The sequence below is a fragment of the Eucyclogobius newberryi genome, unplaced genomic scaffold (assembly GCF_026437365.1).
Source record: "Eucyclogobius newberryi isolate DKJ021-1_F unplaced genomic scaffold, fEucNew1.0.hap1 SCAF_2, whole genome shotgun sequence".
Taxonomy (NCBI): Eukaryota; Metazoa; Chordata; class Actinopteri; order Gobiiformes; family Gobiidae; genus Eucyclogobius; species Eucyclogobius newberryi.
The window spans coordinates 20,411,698-20,431,131 of NW_027315834.1; the positions used below are offsets into that span (position 1 = coordinate 20,411,698).

Sequence of the window (19,434 nt, forward strand, 5' to 3'; positions counted from 1 at the left end):
TGGTTTCTCTGGCAGAATCACATGCATTAACACAAAAACAGATTTTTCTTAATAAGAACATGAATATTGATACATTTCCATCACACAAACACCCACTATTTTGTATTAATAGTAGTCTAAAATCTGTTTCTAACAACAGGCAATACCAAACATATGTAGAATAAACAATCCTTCTAATAAACTTTTTATACTGTAGGTAATCTCTAGTTGCAGAAACTGCTATACCTAAATTTGTCCACAAGGCGTCAGCCTCGATCCTCAGCTAAAATGTATCAATTTTTAAAGGATAACTTTTAAAAGTGGTCTGTTTTATTTAATTATTATACTTCTCTGCCTAATATGTTCCTGTACCTAATCTGTGTTGCAACAATGGAATTTCCCCATTGTGGGACAAATAAAGGTTATCTTATCTTATCTTCTAATCTTATTTTAAAGATTATGAATTTACCTGGTACTGAGATTGAGATGGTCCAATTAGCCCTGTGGCCTATAAAAAGTGGCTGGTTGCAGTTACTAGAGTGGAGTTTGGTGAGAGCCATGAAGCCAGAGCCGTCTAGCTCGGAGTTACTAAGAGAGCCAGAAAGTGAAATGCAAGATGAAACTAGAGGAGTGAGAAAGAAAAGGAAAAAAAGAAAGTGGCTTAAACAAATCAGAGCACGAGGACTCGTTTACAGTTGGCATAGTTGCCGTGACTAAACACGACGGCATATTTAACAATATCAAGGTGAAATTGGATGCTGTGAAAAGATTTTTAGGTGACGTGACTGGGGAGGAATTAGAGAGGATTGTATGGGAGGGATTTGTCTAGAACAGTGGATGAAAGGTAGAGTAGGGTCTGTAGGGTGCACAATACATTTTAAATCACTGTGAATACAAAGCACAAAGAAGTAATACAAGTTCCAGATGGTGGCGGTAATGCACGTTTTAAATGTTTGCCAACCGCCATTAAACCCCACAAGAAGAAGAAGTTATTAGAGCGATGGGTGCTGTGTGAACATGTTGAGCTATGCTGTTTTTTAAAAATCTCTAGAAATTAGCCATCCAAAAATCTGTCCCCATGGAAAATATAATTGAATAGCCCTGATATATAGTTTGACATGATATTCGAAGTTTGACTGTATAGTCCAATAGACATTTGTCCCACATCTGCTGTGAGACGAGGGTGTGTCCCAAGAGGAGTTGCCATACAAGAAAGTGCAGTGACCTGTATCTCCATTCATTCAGTCAACTCAGAGCAGAGCTTCGACCTGTTACACACATGTCTTGAGGCTGTTGGAATAACAGGATCCAAACCCAAACTCTTATGGAGATAGAAAGCCTGGTTGCAAACAGTGTACTTGTTAGAGCAAGGGAAGGTAAGATTTCTTCATCTTTATTTCAAGACAGGTTAAAGTTATAATGTTAAAATCAACACTTAAATAAGTGTTGTAAGTTTTATTTGGTTTTAGACATGGTGATACAGTGCAGGACATTTATTTGGCGGTACATGTGATTCTATTCCTGTGTGTACAGTAACACAGGGCTTAAACTGAAGTTGCTTTTTACTAAAAATTGTGAAGTGTAAAACATGAAACATGTGGTTCTTGGCTTTAACCATAACCCACATAATGTATGTTTTGGAAAATATAACAAGCGTTAAACATGAGTGCTAAGCCAGTAGTTCAGAAAGTAAGACTAAGAATAATGCAGTCCTACTGGATTTGCTGACGTACTTGGTGTGCTATTATTAGCTCATTCGCACAGGTACAGCTGCATACTATTGTTTGAAACCTGATACACAAAGGAAACATTCGCATATTGTACAATCACAGGGTTAACAGGTGTCAAAGGGTGACAGTGAGAACAAATCAACCAATGTTCACAGGGACCTGGCAATGTCCCAACATCTCATGTCCTTAGACAAATGCCCCAAAGTCCCCCTCTGTCCCCTGTCCCCTGTCCCCCTGGCGGACGGTAATAGTTTCATATAAAAGTACCTAAATGTGCTCAGGTGGAGGAACCAAAGGCAGGAGCTGGAAGTGGAAAGAACTGCTGCGGTTCCCTCACATCACTCAGTGCAAGGAGTTAGCCCAGACCATTGGTTTGTTGAGTCTTTACCAATGACTTTAATTTACACAGGTCATTCAAGGTCATGACTCACATTTCTTTTTTGTATTAGAACGAGACTACTACAGTTTATGTGTTCAGCAGCCGATTGGTAAGAAGCTCTTCCAACTCTTCTGTCAGAGTCGACCTGATCTTCAAAAATACATCTCCCTTCAAGATGAATTGGTAAACACTCACTATACCACCTCACTTTACAACAAAGTGAACAAAACTCAGACAGGCACATGTCAAGTATCTGCAACGGACCACAAGAGGTCACAAGTACTGCTCTGTCGCTGTCTGTCCTGCATAAGGAGTGTCCATGACAGTAAGGACAGCCAAGGTTAAACCTACCAAATTCTCAGAAAGAGATAGAGAACCCAAAAGAAAATGACATAGCCCTAACCTTTAGAACAAGGCTGTTCAACATAAGGCCAGGGGGTCAAATCAGGCCCTCCAAGTGTTTTAATCCGGCTCACAACTAATCTTCCAATATGTTTTTTTTTTTGTATCTTTATGATTTAATTCCGGGTTAGCAGTCGTTTAGACCAGATTCAGTCTTAGTATAATTCTTGTTTAACTCGGCTTTTGACCAGTTTTGATTCTGGGTTAGTCCTAGCTCAGACCTGGTTAGTTCTAGTCTAGTCCTAGTTTTATTCTGGTTCAGTGCTGGATGGGCAATTTTGAAAAGCAATGTCGCAAGCTGGAGCAAGCAGGAAAGCGTCTGCTTTGCTCCAGGATGCTGTAGCTGCTTTCCTTATTTATTTTGCTTAATTAAGACTTTTTAAGTAAACCAAGGATTTTAAGAATATTTTTACAGTTTTAACAACATATCTGACGCCAGCAACATGTCCGGGAGAAGAAGGGAAACAGACTCTTGTGAACGTTGTCGGAAATATCAAAAACAAATTCATGAGCTACAAGAAATGAACAAAGGTATAATGTAATACATGACATGGCCAAAAGGCTGCAGACAGAGAGAGAATCTGTGTCAAACGTCAAGGTCACTGAGACGGCTCTGATAGGGGATGGCACGATAAGTAACTCAATGCACGGCAAAAATTAAAACGCATTCTTTTCCCAGCATCACTGTTTCTGAGATAGTATCACTCCTTAATATTTTGGGTACACATCGAGGAGTTAAACAGCTGATTGTGCACATGGGTGCAGTGGACATACGACAGGAACGGACTGAAGTTTTGAAAAGAGAAGTTATTTGACGTGCTTGAGGAAATGGATATCAGAACATTCATAAGTGGACCTCTTCAAAACATTGACAAGAAGATAAACAAGTTTAGCCGGCTGCTTCAGCTGAACACATGGCGGCCAAAGAGTGTGCACCGAGAGGACTACACTACATCAACAACTGGAAATGAGAGGACCTGTTTAAGATAAATGGCCCACACCTATGCGGCCTCAACAGTATCACAGAGACTAGAGGACTGGGTGGGCATCACTAGCACTGCCCTAAACTGGTTAAGGTCCTATCTGGAAGACAGGAAGTACTTTGTTGAAATTAGTAACTGTGTCTTAGCCCACATGCCCCTGACTTGTGGAGTGCCCCAATGGTCAATCCTGGGACCCCTTCTGTTCAACATATACATGCTGCCGTTAGGTCAGTTGATACGCAGTCAAAATGTGTCCTATCACATTTATGCAGACGACACTCAGATCTATGTTTCACTGTCGGCAGGTGAATATGGACCAGTGGATTCACTGTCACTGCATCAACAGATCATTGTGTGGATGAAAAACAACTTCCTCCAGCTGAACTCAGACGAGGTTGAAATCATCGTCAGAGAAAGTGTCACCTCCAGAGTCTTGTTCTAAAACCTACAAATGAATTTGAATTTTAACAGCATATCAATAACATCAGCAGCCAGTCTAAATTGCTCCAAACAGGCTGTAAAACAGCTGCAGTACATCCAGAACGCTGCTGCTCGGGTCCTGACTAGAACCAGGAAGTACCATCACATTAGTCCTGTTCTCAGGTCCCTGCACTGGCTCCCTGTGGCTCAGAGAATAGACTTTAAAGCAGCTCTGCTTGTGTACAAGTCTCTCCATGGCCTAGCACCAAAGTACATCTTGGACATGTTAGTGCCATATGAACCATCTCGGACTCTGAGGACCTCAGGGACCGGCCTCCTGCTGGTGCCAGAGTCAGGACTAAACATGGGGAATCTGTGTTTCAGGTTTATGCAGCTAAAACCTGGAACATTCTTCCTGAAGATGTGAGACAGGCTTCTACTCTGACAATGTTCAAATCTAAGCTAAAAACTGTTTAGCTGTGCATATGACTGAAAGGATTTTCTTTTCACTTAAACTGTTTTGTTTCTGTCATGTCTTTGTGATTTTTGTGTATTTTTTTACTGTTGTGTGAAGCATTTTGAATTGCCTTGTGTACGAATACAAATAAACTTGCCTTGCTAAGGCATTATGTATGTTATTTCTCACATAAATCTAATTCATCAGTATCTTATTGTATTTACTCAATCAAAACAGCGCTGGGATATTTTGTGCGATCCAATTTTTTTTTTTTTATAGCAGTGGGATTGTGCAACTTTGGTCCGAGGCCTTGGCCCGGGGCCTCCCTCATTCGTCTGGGGGTTTTTCATTGTAGAAAAAAGATTCAGTTGAAGTCATTTGGATACTATTTTAGATAAACGTACTTTTGGATACACAATTAAATGTATCTTTTATCACCATTTATTATTTATATGTTATTTTATTTGTTACATTTTGCCGCATAAAATATGCATACCTATGTACGTATTCACAGTCAACCAGAAACATGGTAATGTTCATTTGCAACATTCTAATTATATGTCCCAATAAGCCTAAATGGTTTTCTGTATTCTAGGAAAGCTTTGAGACCCAGCCGGATGCTGAGAGGAGGGTTTTTGGAATAAGCATTCTTCAAAGATTCTTGGCTAGCCAGGTCAGAAAAAAAAAAAAAAAAAACGTTTGGAGGAACTATATGTATTTGTATAAGTCTTGAAATGATGTCCAATTTGTGTTCTCTGTTTATTCAGTATGTTCCCATTGTGCAGAAGCATAAACAGAGCTGCATACAAGCTCTGGAGCTGGACCCCAGTGCAGATGTTTTCTATACATGCAAAAAGTAGGTGCTCATGCATTTATCTTAGTTGTACAGTTACACACAGTTATCTAAACCTGGAGAAACTCAAATGAAGACAATATGTGTTAGAGAATAATGAGTAATGTACAATTCCTAATGATGAGCAATGCGAAGGAGGTGCAGAGCAGGATATGATAGGAATATTTCCCCTGGAGACTAGAAAGAAAATTAGACTCTGCAAAGGAGGTGGACGAGGGCGGCATTTTGAAACGAGTTGGCTGAATAGTGATTGGCCCAGATGAGCCTATGATAACTGAGAAGAGCAGTGCAGGTCGCTTGTGCGAGGCAACATTCCACTGACATAAAAAGCAGAAAACTGAAGGGAACTGAAACGGTTTCGCACTAAATTCATATCAGTGGATATAATTATTCCTTTTTTGCATTTTTTAGGCCCAGATTTTTAAATTAAAAAACAATTTTATCATTTATATCGAAACATTTTCTCTAGGGGAAGACGCGACTTTCCTGATTATTTCCGTGTATATTTTAAAACAGCTTTGTTCAAAACCCTGGAGCAGGTTAAAATTACATAAAAAGCAAAAGTAATGACAACCCCGTGGCTTCACTTCTTCTGCAAGATTTATCAAGAGAGACAAACTAAAATTTTAGAATATAAAGTAAACTGCCCAGTTTACCCACATAATATAATTAATCTGAGCTTCTCCACATAAGCAGTGTGCACTCTGCCAGATCAGAAGTCACTACGAGTTGTTTATGACAATGCAATGCTGTCTGTATATCTAAACCTTTGTGTCTAATGTTAAACTTGTCTGTATTTATCAGAGATCTACATTCATATCTTTCTGGGAAACCATTCATGCAGTATCAAATGAGTATGTTTTTCGATCGATTTTTACAATGGAAAATGCTAGAGAGGTGAGTAAGTGTAAATTGATCATTTTACTTGTTAAAAGGATCAAACTACGGGCTTTGACTTAGGAACATTAACATGCTTGATGTGATTTAAGCTGATCTTTTTTTTTTTGCTAAAAAAAAATTTGCTTCTATTTTTTTGCCCATTATACTTTACCTGTGGCTGTCTGTTTCTTTAAGGCAGCCAGTCACAAAGCAGTGTTTCAGACAGTACAGACTTCTGGGAAAAGGAGGCTTTGGAGAGGTAGGTGTATTTACACACAATATCAGATTGTATAAGTATTTGCTTGAACGCACACTGCTTGAACCTGTGCACTAATGACTAGTTATGACAATTGACATTGACAATGTGATTGTGTTTTCTTTGGTAGGTGTGGGCCTGTCAAGTGCGAGCTTCAGGAATGATGTATGCCTGCAAAAAACTTGACAAGACCCATGTGAAGAAACGGAGAAGAGAGGCTATGGCCTTAAACGAGAAAGAAATTCTTGAAGCTGTCGACAGTCAGTTTGTTGTAAGAGAGTTGGCATAAGGTTATTTATAGAGGTTATTTATAGGCAGTTGTCCTAATATGTCCCCACTGTGCAGGTAAATTTAGCGTATGCCTATGAAACCAAGCATGCCCTCTGCATGGTTTTGACCATGATGAGCGGAGGAGACCTGAGATATCACATTTACAACATTGGTTCACCAGGACTAGAGAGAGAGAGGGTGTGTTTCTATGCTGCTGAGGTGTGCTGTGGGCTGACACACCTACACCAGAAGTCAATAATCTACCGGTGAGTGAACTCTTTAATTAGCAATTTATAAATTACTCAGATAATGGCAATCATTTATTAAAAAACTCCTTTATTTCCAGAGATCTTAAGCCAGAAAATATTCTCCTGGATGACTATGGTTAGTACAGCATAATATTATTTTATGCTAAATGTGGGACTTGAAGGTGTAATTAATAAACAAAGTTCATGTTTGCGCCCATGTTTATTGAGCAAAATGTAATGCGTTTGCATGATAAAACCACAAATACAAAAAGTTTATTTTTAGTTCCTTTTCAGTTTAAGGAACGTCTCAGGTATTGACACAGCAACAAAGAATGTTTAAGGAAGTAAATAGTTCAGGAAAGTAGGTGTGGTGAATCTATTTTGAGAAATAGAGCTGTTGTCCAAAGAAGGAGTTTTGGAAATTGGATTAAGTACAAATTAGAGTTTATAGGAGATTTAAAGTAGTTTGAATGGAAAGCGGGTAGGGAAAAATAAATATGCGTTATGCCAGCAAAAGTCTAAACTGGCAGTTCAGTTAAAGTATATTGTGTGGTTTCACACACAGGCCACATCCGGATCTCTGACCTGGGCCTCGCTGTGCATTTGTCTGATGACAATCTGGCATATGGTCGGGTGGGAACTATTGGCTACATGGGTGAGTTGGTTCATGGTGTAAACATAGAAAGTACACTTTTAATACCGTAATCTAAATATAAAAATGATTTTCAGCTCCCGAGGTGATTGGTCACAAGCATTACGGGGTGAGCGTCGACTGGTGGGGTCTTGGATGTTTGATTTATGAAATGACTGCTGGTCAGCCCCCCTTGAGGATGAAAGGAGTGCATCCTAAACCCACTGAGATGGAGAGAAGGATTCAGAATGAAAGGGAGGAATACACTCAAATGTTCAGTGAGGAGGCCAAGGATCTGTGTTCCTCGGTAAAAATCTCTGGAATAAAATACAATTTAGAAATAAAACATTTGATTGTCTAGAATTGAAAACTTTTATTGTTATCAAGCTGTTAGCCAAAGACCCAATGAAGCGGCTGGGATGCCAGGGCTCAGGGGGAAATGAAGTGAAAGCCCACCGCTTTTTTAAAACGATTAACATCAGGATGCTGGAGGCCGGCTTGGTAGAACCACCTTTTAAACCAGATGTAAGAGTACACATGTCACATACCGGTAATACAGCAAAGTTGCTTAATTTGTGATCTCCTAAACTGTGTTGAACAGCCCAGGCTGGTGTACTGCAGTGATATACAGGACATTGAAGAGTTTTCCACTGTAAAAGGAGTAATTCTAGATGAGATAGACGGTGAATTTTACTCAAAGTTCTGCACTGGTCGAGTTCCTAGAACGTGGCAAAATGAGGTACACTTATTCATTGATTTTAAAAAAAGATCAGTGTTTGAAGTCTGTTTTCTCTTAGATGATAGAGACGGGATGTTTTAGGGAGCTGAATCTTTTTGGTCCTATGGGCACTCGTTCTCCAGACCTTGAATATTCCCTGGCACCTGACCCACCTAAACGTGGCCTGCTACATCGCATCTTTCACAGACATGTAAGTACAAAATATATTTACAATTTCATTGGATTCCCTGGATCAACTTTTGCTCTTTTTGCCAATCAACATCAGCGCTCAGACTCACCAGATGAAAATAAAGAGACCAAAGACTATGAAGAAAACAGGAATTCAGGACCAGAATCTGAACTATGACCTATGAACAGTTTACAGCTGAAAGCTAACCGTAAGACACATTTTTTAAATGTATATTGTAAATGTAATCTTTGCAAGATTCAATGTGAAATATATTTTGATACAAACTACAGTTTCATTTTATTTAAGTTAAATGCAATAGCTTCTACAGGTTGAAAAACCTAAAATAAATTCACAACTAGAGGTTGTGATATACAGAAGCATAGCAACCTGAATTCATACATATACACTTAAATATACTCTGAGCATTGTTTAGCTTGACAAAACAGTTTTATTGGTTTCAGCGCAAACAATAAAAACAAAATTGCATTACGAGTAAAAAAAACAAAAATAAAAAACACAACAACCAACAACTGAGAATGTGCTATGTGTGTAGGTGGGTACTACTCATTACAATTCAATGTGATGTATTATATGGTTAGTCAGTGGCCTGTACTTTATATGATGCATTATGACAAAGCACTGTTTTGCACATGGCACCGGAAAACGGTAAAAGAAAAATGAAAAAAATTAAAATACTATTGGTGGAATTATCCTCTAATAGAGACTTTGTTTTAAGGGAACTGATCATCCTTCCCAGGGAGGACTGCGCCTGCCGTCCACATCGGTCTCCGCATGGTACAACATGTCAGCTAGAGTGTGCTCTATCACAGCCCCCCAGCCCATGTCACTCATCTGAAACAGTAAACCAGAGGCTCAGAATATAATTACATCTCCGACACTGTAAAAAGGCACTGTCATTTAAATCTCACCGGTTGGTACTTTAGATCTTTGGGAGGGTGTTTGAAGTGAGGCCCAAAATTTACTGACACCTACAAAGCAAACAAAAATATTAAGAAATCCCCAAACAATCAAAACATATTCAATGTATTTATTGTAGGAATCTACTGACCGTGCAGCTCTTGTACAGTGAAATGGCTGGGAAGTAGATTCCTTCAAAAAGGTTTTCAAAAGCCATTCCTTGACTAGCCCCATTTTTGTAAAATATCATCTGAATCAGAAACACAAGTTAATAACATTAACAATTAACCTTTTAAATAACAGATTTGTCATTTCACCTTACCTTACTGGGACTTGTTGCCTTAAGGCTTTTTTCAGCTTTATCCACATAGTCTTTTTCTTCAAAATACAAGTAACTCTTGAACTTGATAAGTGCCTTAAAAAAAAACTGCACTAAATCTGTGCCCTTTTTATGCCTTTTCATCTTCTTTTTTTAAATTTAGTTTGAGGGTTACCTTGTCCTTGTATGTGTCAGGAAGAGCTTTTGCAGTTTCAGTTTCATCAGGCAGTTCAATGTAGAAACCCAGAGTGTCTCCCTGGCCATATCCTGAGGAATAGTGCTTTCCTATGGACTGGTGAAAGCGGGTGCCCTTCTTACTCCGCCATGAATAGCTAAACTTGTCGTATCCTAAAGGAGCCTGCAAGTTGCCTAAGAAGGAAAGAAATATACTTTATGTAGTACCATTATGACTACATGCTTCATATGTATGACACTACACCCACCAAGAGGCTGAGACCACCCAAGCCTTGCAGCAGTGTCTGGAGGCATTTCATCAACAGTAACTTCAAAGTACCAGGCGCCTTTTCGGACACCGTGAGAGGCTCGCACCATCGAGTAGCCCTTCTCCCCAGTCACAGTGAGCCGGTCGTCAGAAATCTTCAGCTGTGGGGCTAAAACAAACGTATGACGGCAAAATACAGCACACCATAAATGAAATATTATCAGATCATTGCTCTGTTTATCCAAAAGGATTGTGAGGTACCTCGATCGTGCAGTGCCAGCAGCACCCTCTCATAGAGACAGGCCCTGTAGAGATCACCCGGGATAGGTTTCCCCGCCCAACAGTCCAGCTCCAGTTTTTCCGGATCAGGAGCGTGAGGGTCTGGCTCTGCAAGGATGTAGCGATAGCCATCCTTATTAAAGGGGTGCTCCAGAGGATAACCGTGAGGTGGGAGGCGCTGGGCTGAAAACAAAGGGTCACTGCACATAGCAAACACAAAACAAAGATTAGATTATTTAATTTAGTGAACTTTCTGATGAGTGTGTGTGCTCCTACCTTCTGGTTCGCTTAGTGGCTCCAGCAGCAGTCCCTTCTTGTTGCTGCTGCTGTTTGCGTTTGGCTCCTCGTCCTTTTCCAGGACCTGCAGCCAATGCACCTTTAAAAAAAAAAAAAAAAACAGGTATAAGAAAAATGTCCTAGAAAATTACAATACAGCTAGACGACCTTCACATAAGCGGCAGCAGCCCAGTTAGTCAGCTTTACTCCAGACAGTTGTTTAATGACTATTGACAACTGTCCTCAAATAAAATTTCAAAGTAATCTTATGAACAAGACAAGGCATTATTCTATAATCTATATTCCAGAACTGTGGAAGTGATAATACAGTGTGTTGCTTTAAAACGCATAGATGTAGGGTTACATTTATTTTACGTATCTTATCTATTCTCAATTTCTCACAGAAACCTTTCCATTAGAGATTTACTGGAGCACAGCTGAATGATTGAATGAAGGAAAAGCCCATTAGCAGCAAGCCAAAGACAAGGAAAGAGTAGGAACTTTTCAGAGGCGGAGAGAAGGGGAATTATAAACATACAGATGAAGTTGCCCATAAGATGCTTCTTGATCATATGAGTTGATTAAAATATTTAATTTAAATTTAATTACAGATCTTGATCAAACATCAGGGTCAACTTCTATCCAAAGGATTACAAGACACACAAATCAAGTAGCTCAGGGTACTATATATATTCACCTGAGAAAGTAGATCCACCTGGAACACAATGCACAAAACGACCATTGTCACCACGTTCAACACTCGAACATGAGCAATATAATTTGTTTACCCTTTGCCATCAACTATAGGCTGTGGTTTATGTAAAAGTTACTGCTTTAATCTGCATATAAGGACACATAAGTTTTTCTCCTTCTCAGGTTATGTTGTTCAGCTCAGAATCTCCAGAATTCCAGGTTCACTGAGCGGCAGAGGCTGCACTAACACTGATTCATGATTGATGCAGGAGCTTGGCTTTGTGAGGATTCAGATCTGAGAGAGGACTTTAGCCGAAGGTTCTGTCAAGTGGCAATGCAAAGTATGTCTTGAGAACCAGAACCCAAAATGTACATATGTAAAATGTTTTTGTAATGAAGAATTACAATTGTAAAAATGCTTACTTCATATCTGAGGACACAATAACTTGAGTAATGTGTATCAAATATTAAATCAAATCTTTCCTTGTATAATTTTCTCATGAATATTTACCGTTAAGTCCAGCAGTGGTGGGCGGAGCGGCACTCTGTTTCTGCGTATCATATGACGGACCAATGTTTCCAAGATCCTAAAAAAAAAAAAAAAAAGATCATCAAAAGGGATTTGTATGCCAGAATATTCCTGTGCGTGACATTAAAAAATACCTGATCCAAAAGGCCAAATTTGGGGTACTCTTCTTCTATGTCTTTGCTGCCAGGGTCAGGGTGTTCTTTTACAAGGAAAACATCTCGCTCTTTGCTCTAAATGAAAAAAGACACCAAACGCATCATCTACTGACTAATATTACAGATAAAAAATAAAATCATTGTTTCAAACAATCATAGAAAGTAAAGAATAACATTACCATTGTCTTTACAATGTTGTTGGGCCATGTTAGTTTTCCCGGTCTCTGGCGAGTTGTCATGCACTCCCAGTATTTATCAATGAAGGGTATGATATCCTTAAAAAAGTTGATAGTCACAATATAATGATTATTATATATTAAGTATTAACAGGAAGTGAACCCATGTCCACTGTGGTAGTAGCAACAACCATTTAACATTTAAATGGTTAATGCTTGTTTGTACATGTTTAAGTCTTAAATAATATTGACATGATATTTTAACAAATCAATTATTCCTAGTAATGAGGGAATTTGATGAATAGAGACAAAGGTTTACCTTGTCCTTTGAGAACATCGTCTTTGGGTGTTCATCCTGTGTCCTGGAGCGCCAGGTCAGGTTGGCCAGCGCGGTGAGGCACATTTCCTTTAAATCTAGAACAAGACAAATGGAGAAAATTGCTGGTAGGACAGTTTAATTGATAATCATGCAGTATTTTTAAATGCACATACTTGCTTGTTTTCTTAAGAAGTAGGTGTTGCCACTATGGTGACATGCATTGCAATGGAAGACATAATTTGTCATAAAGGGAAGACAAGTCCTGAAAAGAAGTAGAGAACAGGGCATTAGAATGTCCAATATTGCCAGTCTACAACATTTAAGCTTCCTGAAACACAGATGTTTTATTTAATAAGCATACACAGTGTCGATGCCAAAAGTATCTGCAGTGAACCACTTCATGCACAGGGCGCACTGGAGCTCCACTTCACCCAGCTGTCTGCCACTCTCCTCATCTCCAGACCCGGTAACAGTGTCTGCTGCCTCCGAGCCTTCGCCGCCTGTGTCCTGGCATTCACCAACATCAGAGAAATAAATCTTATTAAATCTTAAATCTGATTTTTGTGGTGGATTGACGATTTGCAATACAATGTTTCCCACAGATTTATACTGAGATTGTGGCGGCATAAGCAATCCATTTTAACTTATTTTAATACAATTTATGGTAAATCTTTGTCACTTGATCAAAAAAGCACCGATTACAAATGACGTATCTTTACATGCCGTTCATGGCAATACTAAATGCATAAAGTAACATTTATCTCGCCATAGTCTCCTCTAATGACAAAAACAGAAATTTTACCATTCCTTCCTTTCCATTGGAGGATTCCGTGTCCATGTTGGAAGGCAGTTCTCTGAACGTGGCATCACTGAAAAGGATGAATAAAGCCTTTTACTAAACGTATACATTGTATGTAAATCTTTAACCAAGGATGTAACGTAAACGCGGTGGAAATGGGCCAAAAGCATCGACAGTTCCAGCAGCAGCGCTATTTGCAGCTTAATGCGGCATAATAATCGGCGGGCATTCTCAAACACGGCTTATAAAACAGCTTATATTGCATTAGAGCTGGAGAGATAAGAACTTTGGTCAATTGCGTAAGGAATACCCGTCTACAGCCTCCGCACTGGCCCCAGACCCGACGCCCGCCTCCGGCTCAGTGGTCGCCATGTTTCAAATCAATGAAAACAAAAGAAACATCGCGAGAGACAGAACAACTTCCGGTCTGGAGGCTGAACAGCGCCCCCCTGGGGAACTGACAAAACAACATGGTTGAAAAAGGTCTCGTTATTGTTTTTTGGGGGGGGACTTCACGGCACTACTACAATATAAAAGAAACACTGTTGTCTGCTTTCGTCCACGTTTATGCCCCTCTGAACCTCATGTGGAATAGTGATAGGCTACCAATTGATATTATAAGCTATGAACCTTTGTTTATACAGGGGAAACTAGCTGGCAACACAAGAATAACAAAATATTTACAGTTTAGAATAAATACAATGTCAATGATCAGTTATGTAAATTGTCAATAAAGCATGGATTAATTATATTGTAGTTTGTTTAGGCTTTAGAAATACAAGACAGGGGGGGTGAGACCAGTCCATAGGATACACATATTGAAATGTTTTATAGTCTTCCTGTTACTAGATTGTACTGTTTATTTTCCTCTTTTCCTCCAGACCTCAGGTTAGGTTATGCTTGGTGTCTTTATTCGTAACCTTGGGTAAATTGGCTTGCAATGATTAAGATATATCAAACATACATGCACTCTATATAAAAACAGACATAATGGATTAATCAATTGATTAATTACGGCGAATGAGTTTGTTTAAGTATATTTAGCCGAGTGTATATGTTCTCAAATCCAGTTGACTCATAATAATCCTACTACAACCTTAAACCATCGCACATTTAATTTAAAACTATAACAAGTGCAAGAGGCTGCCCGCAACCTGTTGTATGAGAAAACTTGTTTGGATTTTGTATGGGGATGCAAGGAGATCACAAAACAGGTTAGTTAACACCTACACAAACAGCACATTGATTTTAGCATTTGGAAATAATTATAGACCTTGTGGATTTAAACTACAGCTGCAAATAGGCTATAATTAATTTCAGTGGATTTTTTTTGCCCCAGAAGGGAACCTGCTGTAGCCTGTAGGTTGTTAGTGGTGGGAAATGTATAGCAGGACATGCAAACTCCTTACAGAAATCCAACTCTGTTTGGAATTCAATTTGAAACCTTTTGGCTGTGTGGTTGGCGAGCTAACCATTGTGCCACCATGCTTTAGGATTATCGGATAATTGGCTACTTCTTGTCATAATAATATTTTTTTACACCATAACACCATAACGCTAAGTATGATTAGAAAGGCTTTGGATATTTGTATCATAATTTAAAAATGAACATATGGCCTAAGTCACATTCAAACAGTTAGTCAGTACTAACAACAATATATGTTAATGAACACACATGATACACCTGATGTAACACGCTGGATTGTTGTTTCACATTCACTCTCACAAACTCTTTCATACACTAGCATTAGCATACATAGACATTGGAGAAAAGGTGTGTGATTGTGAAGTGTTTTGCCAGGGGGCCAAAATGACTGCACTACTGCCCCCCTGTGGCACCCGGTATTGCAGGAGTCTCCCATCCAAGCACTATCCGGGCCCGTCCCAGCTTCACTGCTAAGATTTGACAAGATCAGGCATTGACACATTGAGTAAAGTATTTTACCCAACACCATTTTAAAATTCAAGTTTTGATAATTAATGCATAATGTTGACCATTAGTATACTCTGATGTATTTAAACTAAAGTAGTACTGAATAGAACTGTCTTTGGCCCTGCAGACCCCACAGATGTGGAGAAATTATATGAGGAACATCCCTAATTTCCTTCAATCCCAATTGAATACAGGGCACACTTTCAAGTGCAAATAAGCTTGTTTGTCTTTTGCCTTTAGAGTTTACAGAGAGGAAAGCAGTAAAATCTTTTGTGGTGTATGAGACCACCCCATGTAGTTTTTCAAGTCAAACGTTATTTAAAAGATTGTGGGGCCGTTCAAACACCAGTAAACGTTCATCAAACAAAGACAAGTGTGCCAGTATGCATCTCACAAAAGAACAGGAGACTGTTAATAGCACCCCTGGGTGCTGCCATAAATGCCTTTAAGTCATTGTTAAGAGTATAACGCTTGTGTTTTCTCCTCCCTGAAGTGTAGGCACTACATCTGTGAAGCCAAAGGTTTTGGACAGTGGTGTTTGCCTGACTTTAGCTTGCTTGGCACAATAACACTCTTTTTAAAATATATTTCTTATACTCTTATAATGTAAGCAAGGTATCTTGAAACATTATTCAAATGACTTTTTTTGCAAATCATTTCAAATCAGTGTTGTGAAGAACTATTTAACAATAATACTACTTTTACTACTACTTGCAAAGACAATATTCAGTCCAGTCAGTTTAACATGAAATTATGTGAAGGTTAGAAAACGTACGGAATGAGTACATTCAGAATGTATCTTTGTACATTTGTTACTTATTGTAGGTGTAAACAAAAGCAGGATACAGTAATATCAAACTTTTTAACAAAACATAAAGTACCACCTCTACAAAAACACAAATTCACTGTACAGCAACACTAAGTCAAATCTAATTTCTTTTGTCAGTGGCAGTGAACATCTGCTCACTGGAGGGTCCGTCATAAGGCTTTATAAAAAACATCTTGAAATAAAAATGCTACTCAAGAAAATTCCAACTACTTTACTCACTATGACACATCTGCTCTAGTCTTCTTGATTCGTGACAAATAACTTGACTTGTTCTATATCGAGTTAAAATCCAATGGTTCTGCTGCAAAGTGTTGTTAATGTTCAATGAATGTATAGTAATAACTCCTTATCATCCTTTTATCATTTATATCAAGATATCAAGCCCTCTTCATTTATTCATTATGTTGACAGTGGTAAAATACTACTAAAGTTACGTTAATAAGAAGACTTGACTTATTATGTTCATCATTTCTCCATTCTGAATTTTAACTTTGATGTCCTATTGCACAAAGGCTGGGGTCAAACAGGGTCAAACATCTGCTAATTGTCCTCTCTCTGCTCAAACCTACTGACTCTGTTGGAGTCTACAGCGGCAGCTGTCTCTGCAGCCACCAGAGAGGATCATTTACAATCTGAATGTGCCCCGAGACGCCACTTTACACCGTGACCAACAACCTCGCTCAGCATTAACCCATAAGTGTAATGAGATCCTAAACTTTGGGCATTGTGAATTAACAGGGTTGTTCATGAGTCAGGCTCAGAACAAACACTGCATGACAGAAGTCTAATTGGATCAAATTTAAAATCTGATAATGTCATAAAGACGGGTGTCATTTTTAGTGACTGGTCCCACAAACTCACAGTATTCATGTTGTGGCTTAATGCTCTTCTGTCAGTCACCTGCACCTGACACTCAATGACTACATTTTAAGAATTTAGCTAGTTGCATTATATTGTAATTATAGATATATTAATCAAGAAATGTGCATGTGGAGATATAACAAATTCTTAAATATGGGCTTGCCTTCTTGCCGAGGCAAATGTTACCTTAACAATGTTTAGAGATTGTGCACCAACAGATATGTTTTTGATCATCAGAATCAAAAACAGAGTCATGCAATATGTGTCCTAAAATGACCTCAATTTAAAAAAAAAATGCACTTACTCTGGAGTCTGGACTAGATTATACAAGCAGAATAAAGGTATTTAATTTCCTTAATTTTGAGTCGAATTATTTATCTCTTTTTTGTCTTCTTTTTTTTACGGATAATCTTTATTTCTAAAGCAAGGCATGTGTGTTTGCTTACTCGTGAAAGTGCGATTAAAAGCTTAGATGGCTCTCATTTCAATAGATCCCATAAAGTTGTTGTATTTTCTTGTCCAACTTGCCCGCTTTAAGGAGACAAAGACAAACGGAGAGGAAAAGACACAAACTTTCCCTTTGAGAGTCCATCAATTAACATGACAAGGTGCGTTCACGTGTCCTACCAGCGTAAAATCTCACATTTGTAAATAATGACAAGCGAGGACACAATAACGAACACGTAGAAGAAGAAAGAGGGAACATTTTAACCAGATGCACGGCAATAAATAACTGTCCTCGTGTCCAGCTGAGAGGCCAAATTTGCATTTGCAAGTGCCTCATGGGGGTCCCACGGGGCAGGAGCGTGTCCACGTGCCCCCGCTGCAGTGCCACAGACTCATTGTTCAAGTTTTATTTTAAACGCGGATTTGAATAGGGTTAAATAGGCAATAGCATTTGGGACCAGCCTATATAAAGCTACGTGTCGCTCTGGAAGCCTGAAGCCAGATTGAACGCACAGATGCAGTCCGTTAAAGACGCGCACACGCTCAGGACGTCTTTCTACGTGGAGGACATCCTGGACCCGGGCAAGTTTACGCACAGAAGGCCAGGTCAAGATGCTTCTTTGGAAACTCCAGGTATGACTAGATTTAACTGGGACATGATATTATAATATAAGATATAAGAACAAGAACTACAGACAATTGTAAAAAATATATGCAGTGAAAAATCAAGATTTAAACTTCGTATTAAATATACAGTTTAAGAAGAATCTTTAATTAGTTAATTTGTTACGAAACAAAATTGAGGGAAAATAGCAGGCTAATAAAATACAATAAAACACTGTGCAAACTAGCGTAAAACTAACTATTAAAGCTGGAGTACCTGATTTTCACATTGCGAAAATCCTACCTTTCACACATTCTTTGACACATCGTTCAAATCCACATGACTTTTAGGGGCTGTTTTCAAGTGACACATGTGCAGCGTCTAATTTTTGTCACAAAATCAAAGACACAAAATTGAGTACAAATAGTAGGCTAATAAAATGAAATATAACACTGTGGAAGACTAAATCTTTGAGGCTACAAAACTATTAAGTATACGCTATAATAAGCCTATGGTTATGTACAGTATAGTATTTGGGCAATTAAATAGCAGGTAAAAGTCCTTGGTGCATTGTATTTAGGCCTATGACGTAGCCTGATGTGTTTCAAAGGCCTGTATTAACCTTTCAGAAGCTACATAGGGAGCTTTTTAGATCTAAGGTTTTTTGGTCTAATTTAAATACAGAAACACACTCAATATATTGTCAAGTACACTGGTCATGTCTAAATCTTATATTCATGCACTATATTCACTATATACTATTCATAACTATATTCATCTTATATTCATCTTGTTCTTCAGAGCTCAAAACTCCAAAAGAGAACCAAGACCCCAAGCCCCGTGTTCACGCAGAGGACAGCAGCAGCTCGGAGGAGGACCAAGACACACAAAAAAACACAAAAATGAAGACCAAAAGCCGCCGCATCCGCACCGCATTCACCTTGGAGCAGCTTCAGATCCTGGAGCACAGTTTTAAGAGTTGCCACTACTTGTCAGTGATGGAGAGACACAACATCGCCGCTCACCTGCAGCTATCTGAGACGCAAGTGAAGATCTGGTTTCAAAACAGGCGCACCAAGTGGAAGAAGGCGAGGCAACCGGGCAAGGAAGGCGATCTGTGTGGCTTCATACCCATGTCTTTCACCGCAGCATCATTCTACCATCCTGTGAGCTACAACACACTGTATTGTCAGCAGCGCACTCCAGTCCACATGTTTGCACCCTCGCCTCTGGTGTCCTTCCCCTACAGATGATGGACAATAGCTGTGTGAATATACCGAAAAAGCCTACAAATGGACCATGTAAAATTATGGTTGATATATTTTATTTGAATGAGAATATATAAATTATTTTGATGATACAATTCTAAATATTTTTTTTTTATAATTAATAAAGTTGTATAACCACTTGATAAAGGCCACATTTTATTACAGAACACATTTGAGCTGTACTGCGCTTCA

The 19,434-nt window shown here is 38.9% G+C and overlaps 3 protein-coding genes across 4 annotated transcripts; 2 read left to right on the forward strand and 1 right to left on the reverse strand.

Moving 5' to 3' along the window:
- The first annotated feature begins 1,225 nt into the window (after window positions 1-1,225).
- grk5 (G protein-coupled receptor kinase 5) lies at window positions 1,226-8,637 on the forward strand. 2 transcript variants are annotated; one of them, XM_072454240.1, is made up of 16 exons: window positions 1,226-1,355; window positions 1,991-2,080; window positions 2,159-2,271; window positions 4,946-5,023; window positions 5,118-5,206; window positions 6,008-6,100; window positions 6,278-6,341; window positions 6,469-6,609; window positions 6,684-6,874; window positions 6,955-6,992; window positions 7,422-7,511; window positions 7,586-7,794; window positions 7,875-8,012; window positions 8,089-8,226; window positions 8,285-8,416; window positions 8,492-8,634. In XM_072454240.1, exons 1-16 carry the CDS (start codon window positions 1,304-1,306, stop codon window positions 8,570-8,572), a joined length of 1,737 nt encoding a protein of 578 aa, XP_072310341.1. In that variant the 5' UTR covers window positions 1,226-1,303; the 3' UTR covers window positions 8,573-8,634. The 2 variants fall into 2 exon arrangements, with proteins under 2 accessions (XP_072310341.1, XP_072310340.1); XM_072454239.1 differs by having other exon boundaries at window positions 8,285-8,637.
- Window positions 8,638-8,923: 286 nt separating this feature from the next.
- ash2l (ash2 like, histone lysine methyltransferase complex subunit) lies at window positions 8,924-13,747 on the reverse strand. The gene is made up of 17 exons (XM_072454242.1): window positions 13,611-13,747; window positions 13,304-13,370; window positions 12,863-13,008; window positions 12,675-12,763; window positions 12,502-12,596; window positions 12,186-12,281; window positions 11,986-12,081; window positions 11,834-11,909; window positions 11,327-11,344; window positions 10,630-10,729; window positions 10,336-10,553; window positions 10,076-10,243; window positions 9,808-10,001; window positions 9,636-9,728; window positions 9,465-9,563; window positions 9,325-9,384; window positions 8,924-9,247 (listed from the first exon to the last, which is right to left on the reverse strand). The coding sequence occupies exons 1-17, from the start codon at window positions 13,670-13,672 to the stop codon at window positions 9,140-9,142; spliced, it is 1,785 nt and encodes a 594-aa protein (XP_072310343.1). The 5' UTR covers window positions 13,673-13,747; the 3' UTR covers window positions 8,924-9,139.
- A 4,121-nt stretch (window positions 13,748-17,868) lies between these two features.
- On the forward strand, window positions 17,869-19,227 carry pnx (posterior neuron-specific homeobox). Its single transcript, XM_072453492.1, has 2 exons — window positions 17,869-18,003; window positions 18,776-19,227. Exons 1-2 carry the CDS (start codon window positions 17,886-17,888, stop codon window positions 19,225-19,227), a joined length of 570 nt encoding a protein of 189 aa, XP_072309593.1. The 5' UTR covers window positions 17,869-17,885.
- Window positions 19,228-19,434: the final 207 nt, after the last annotated feature.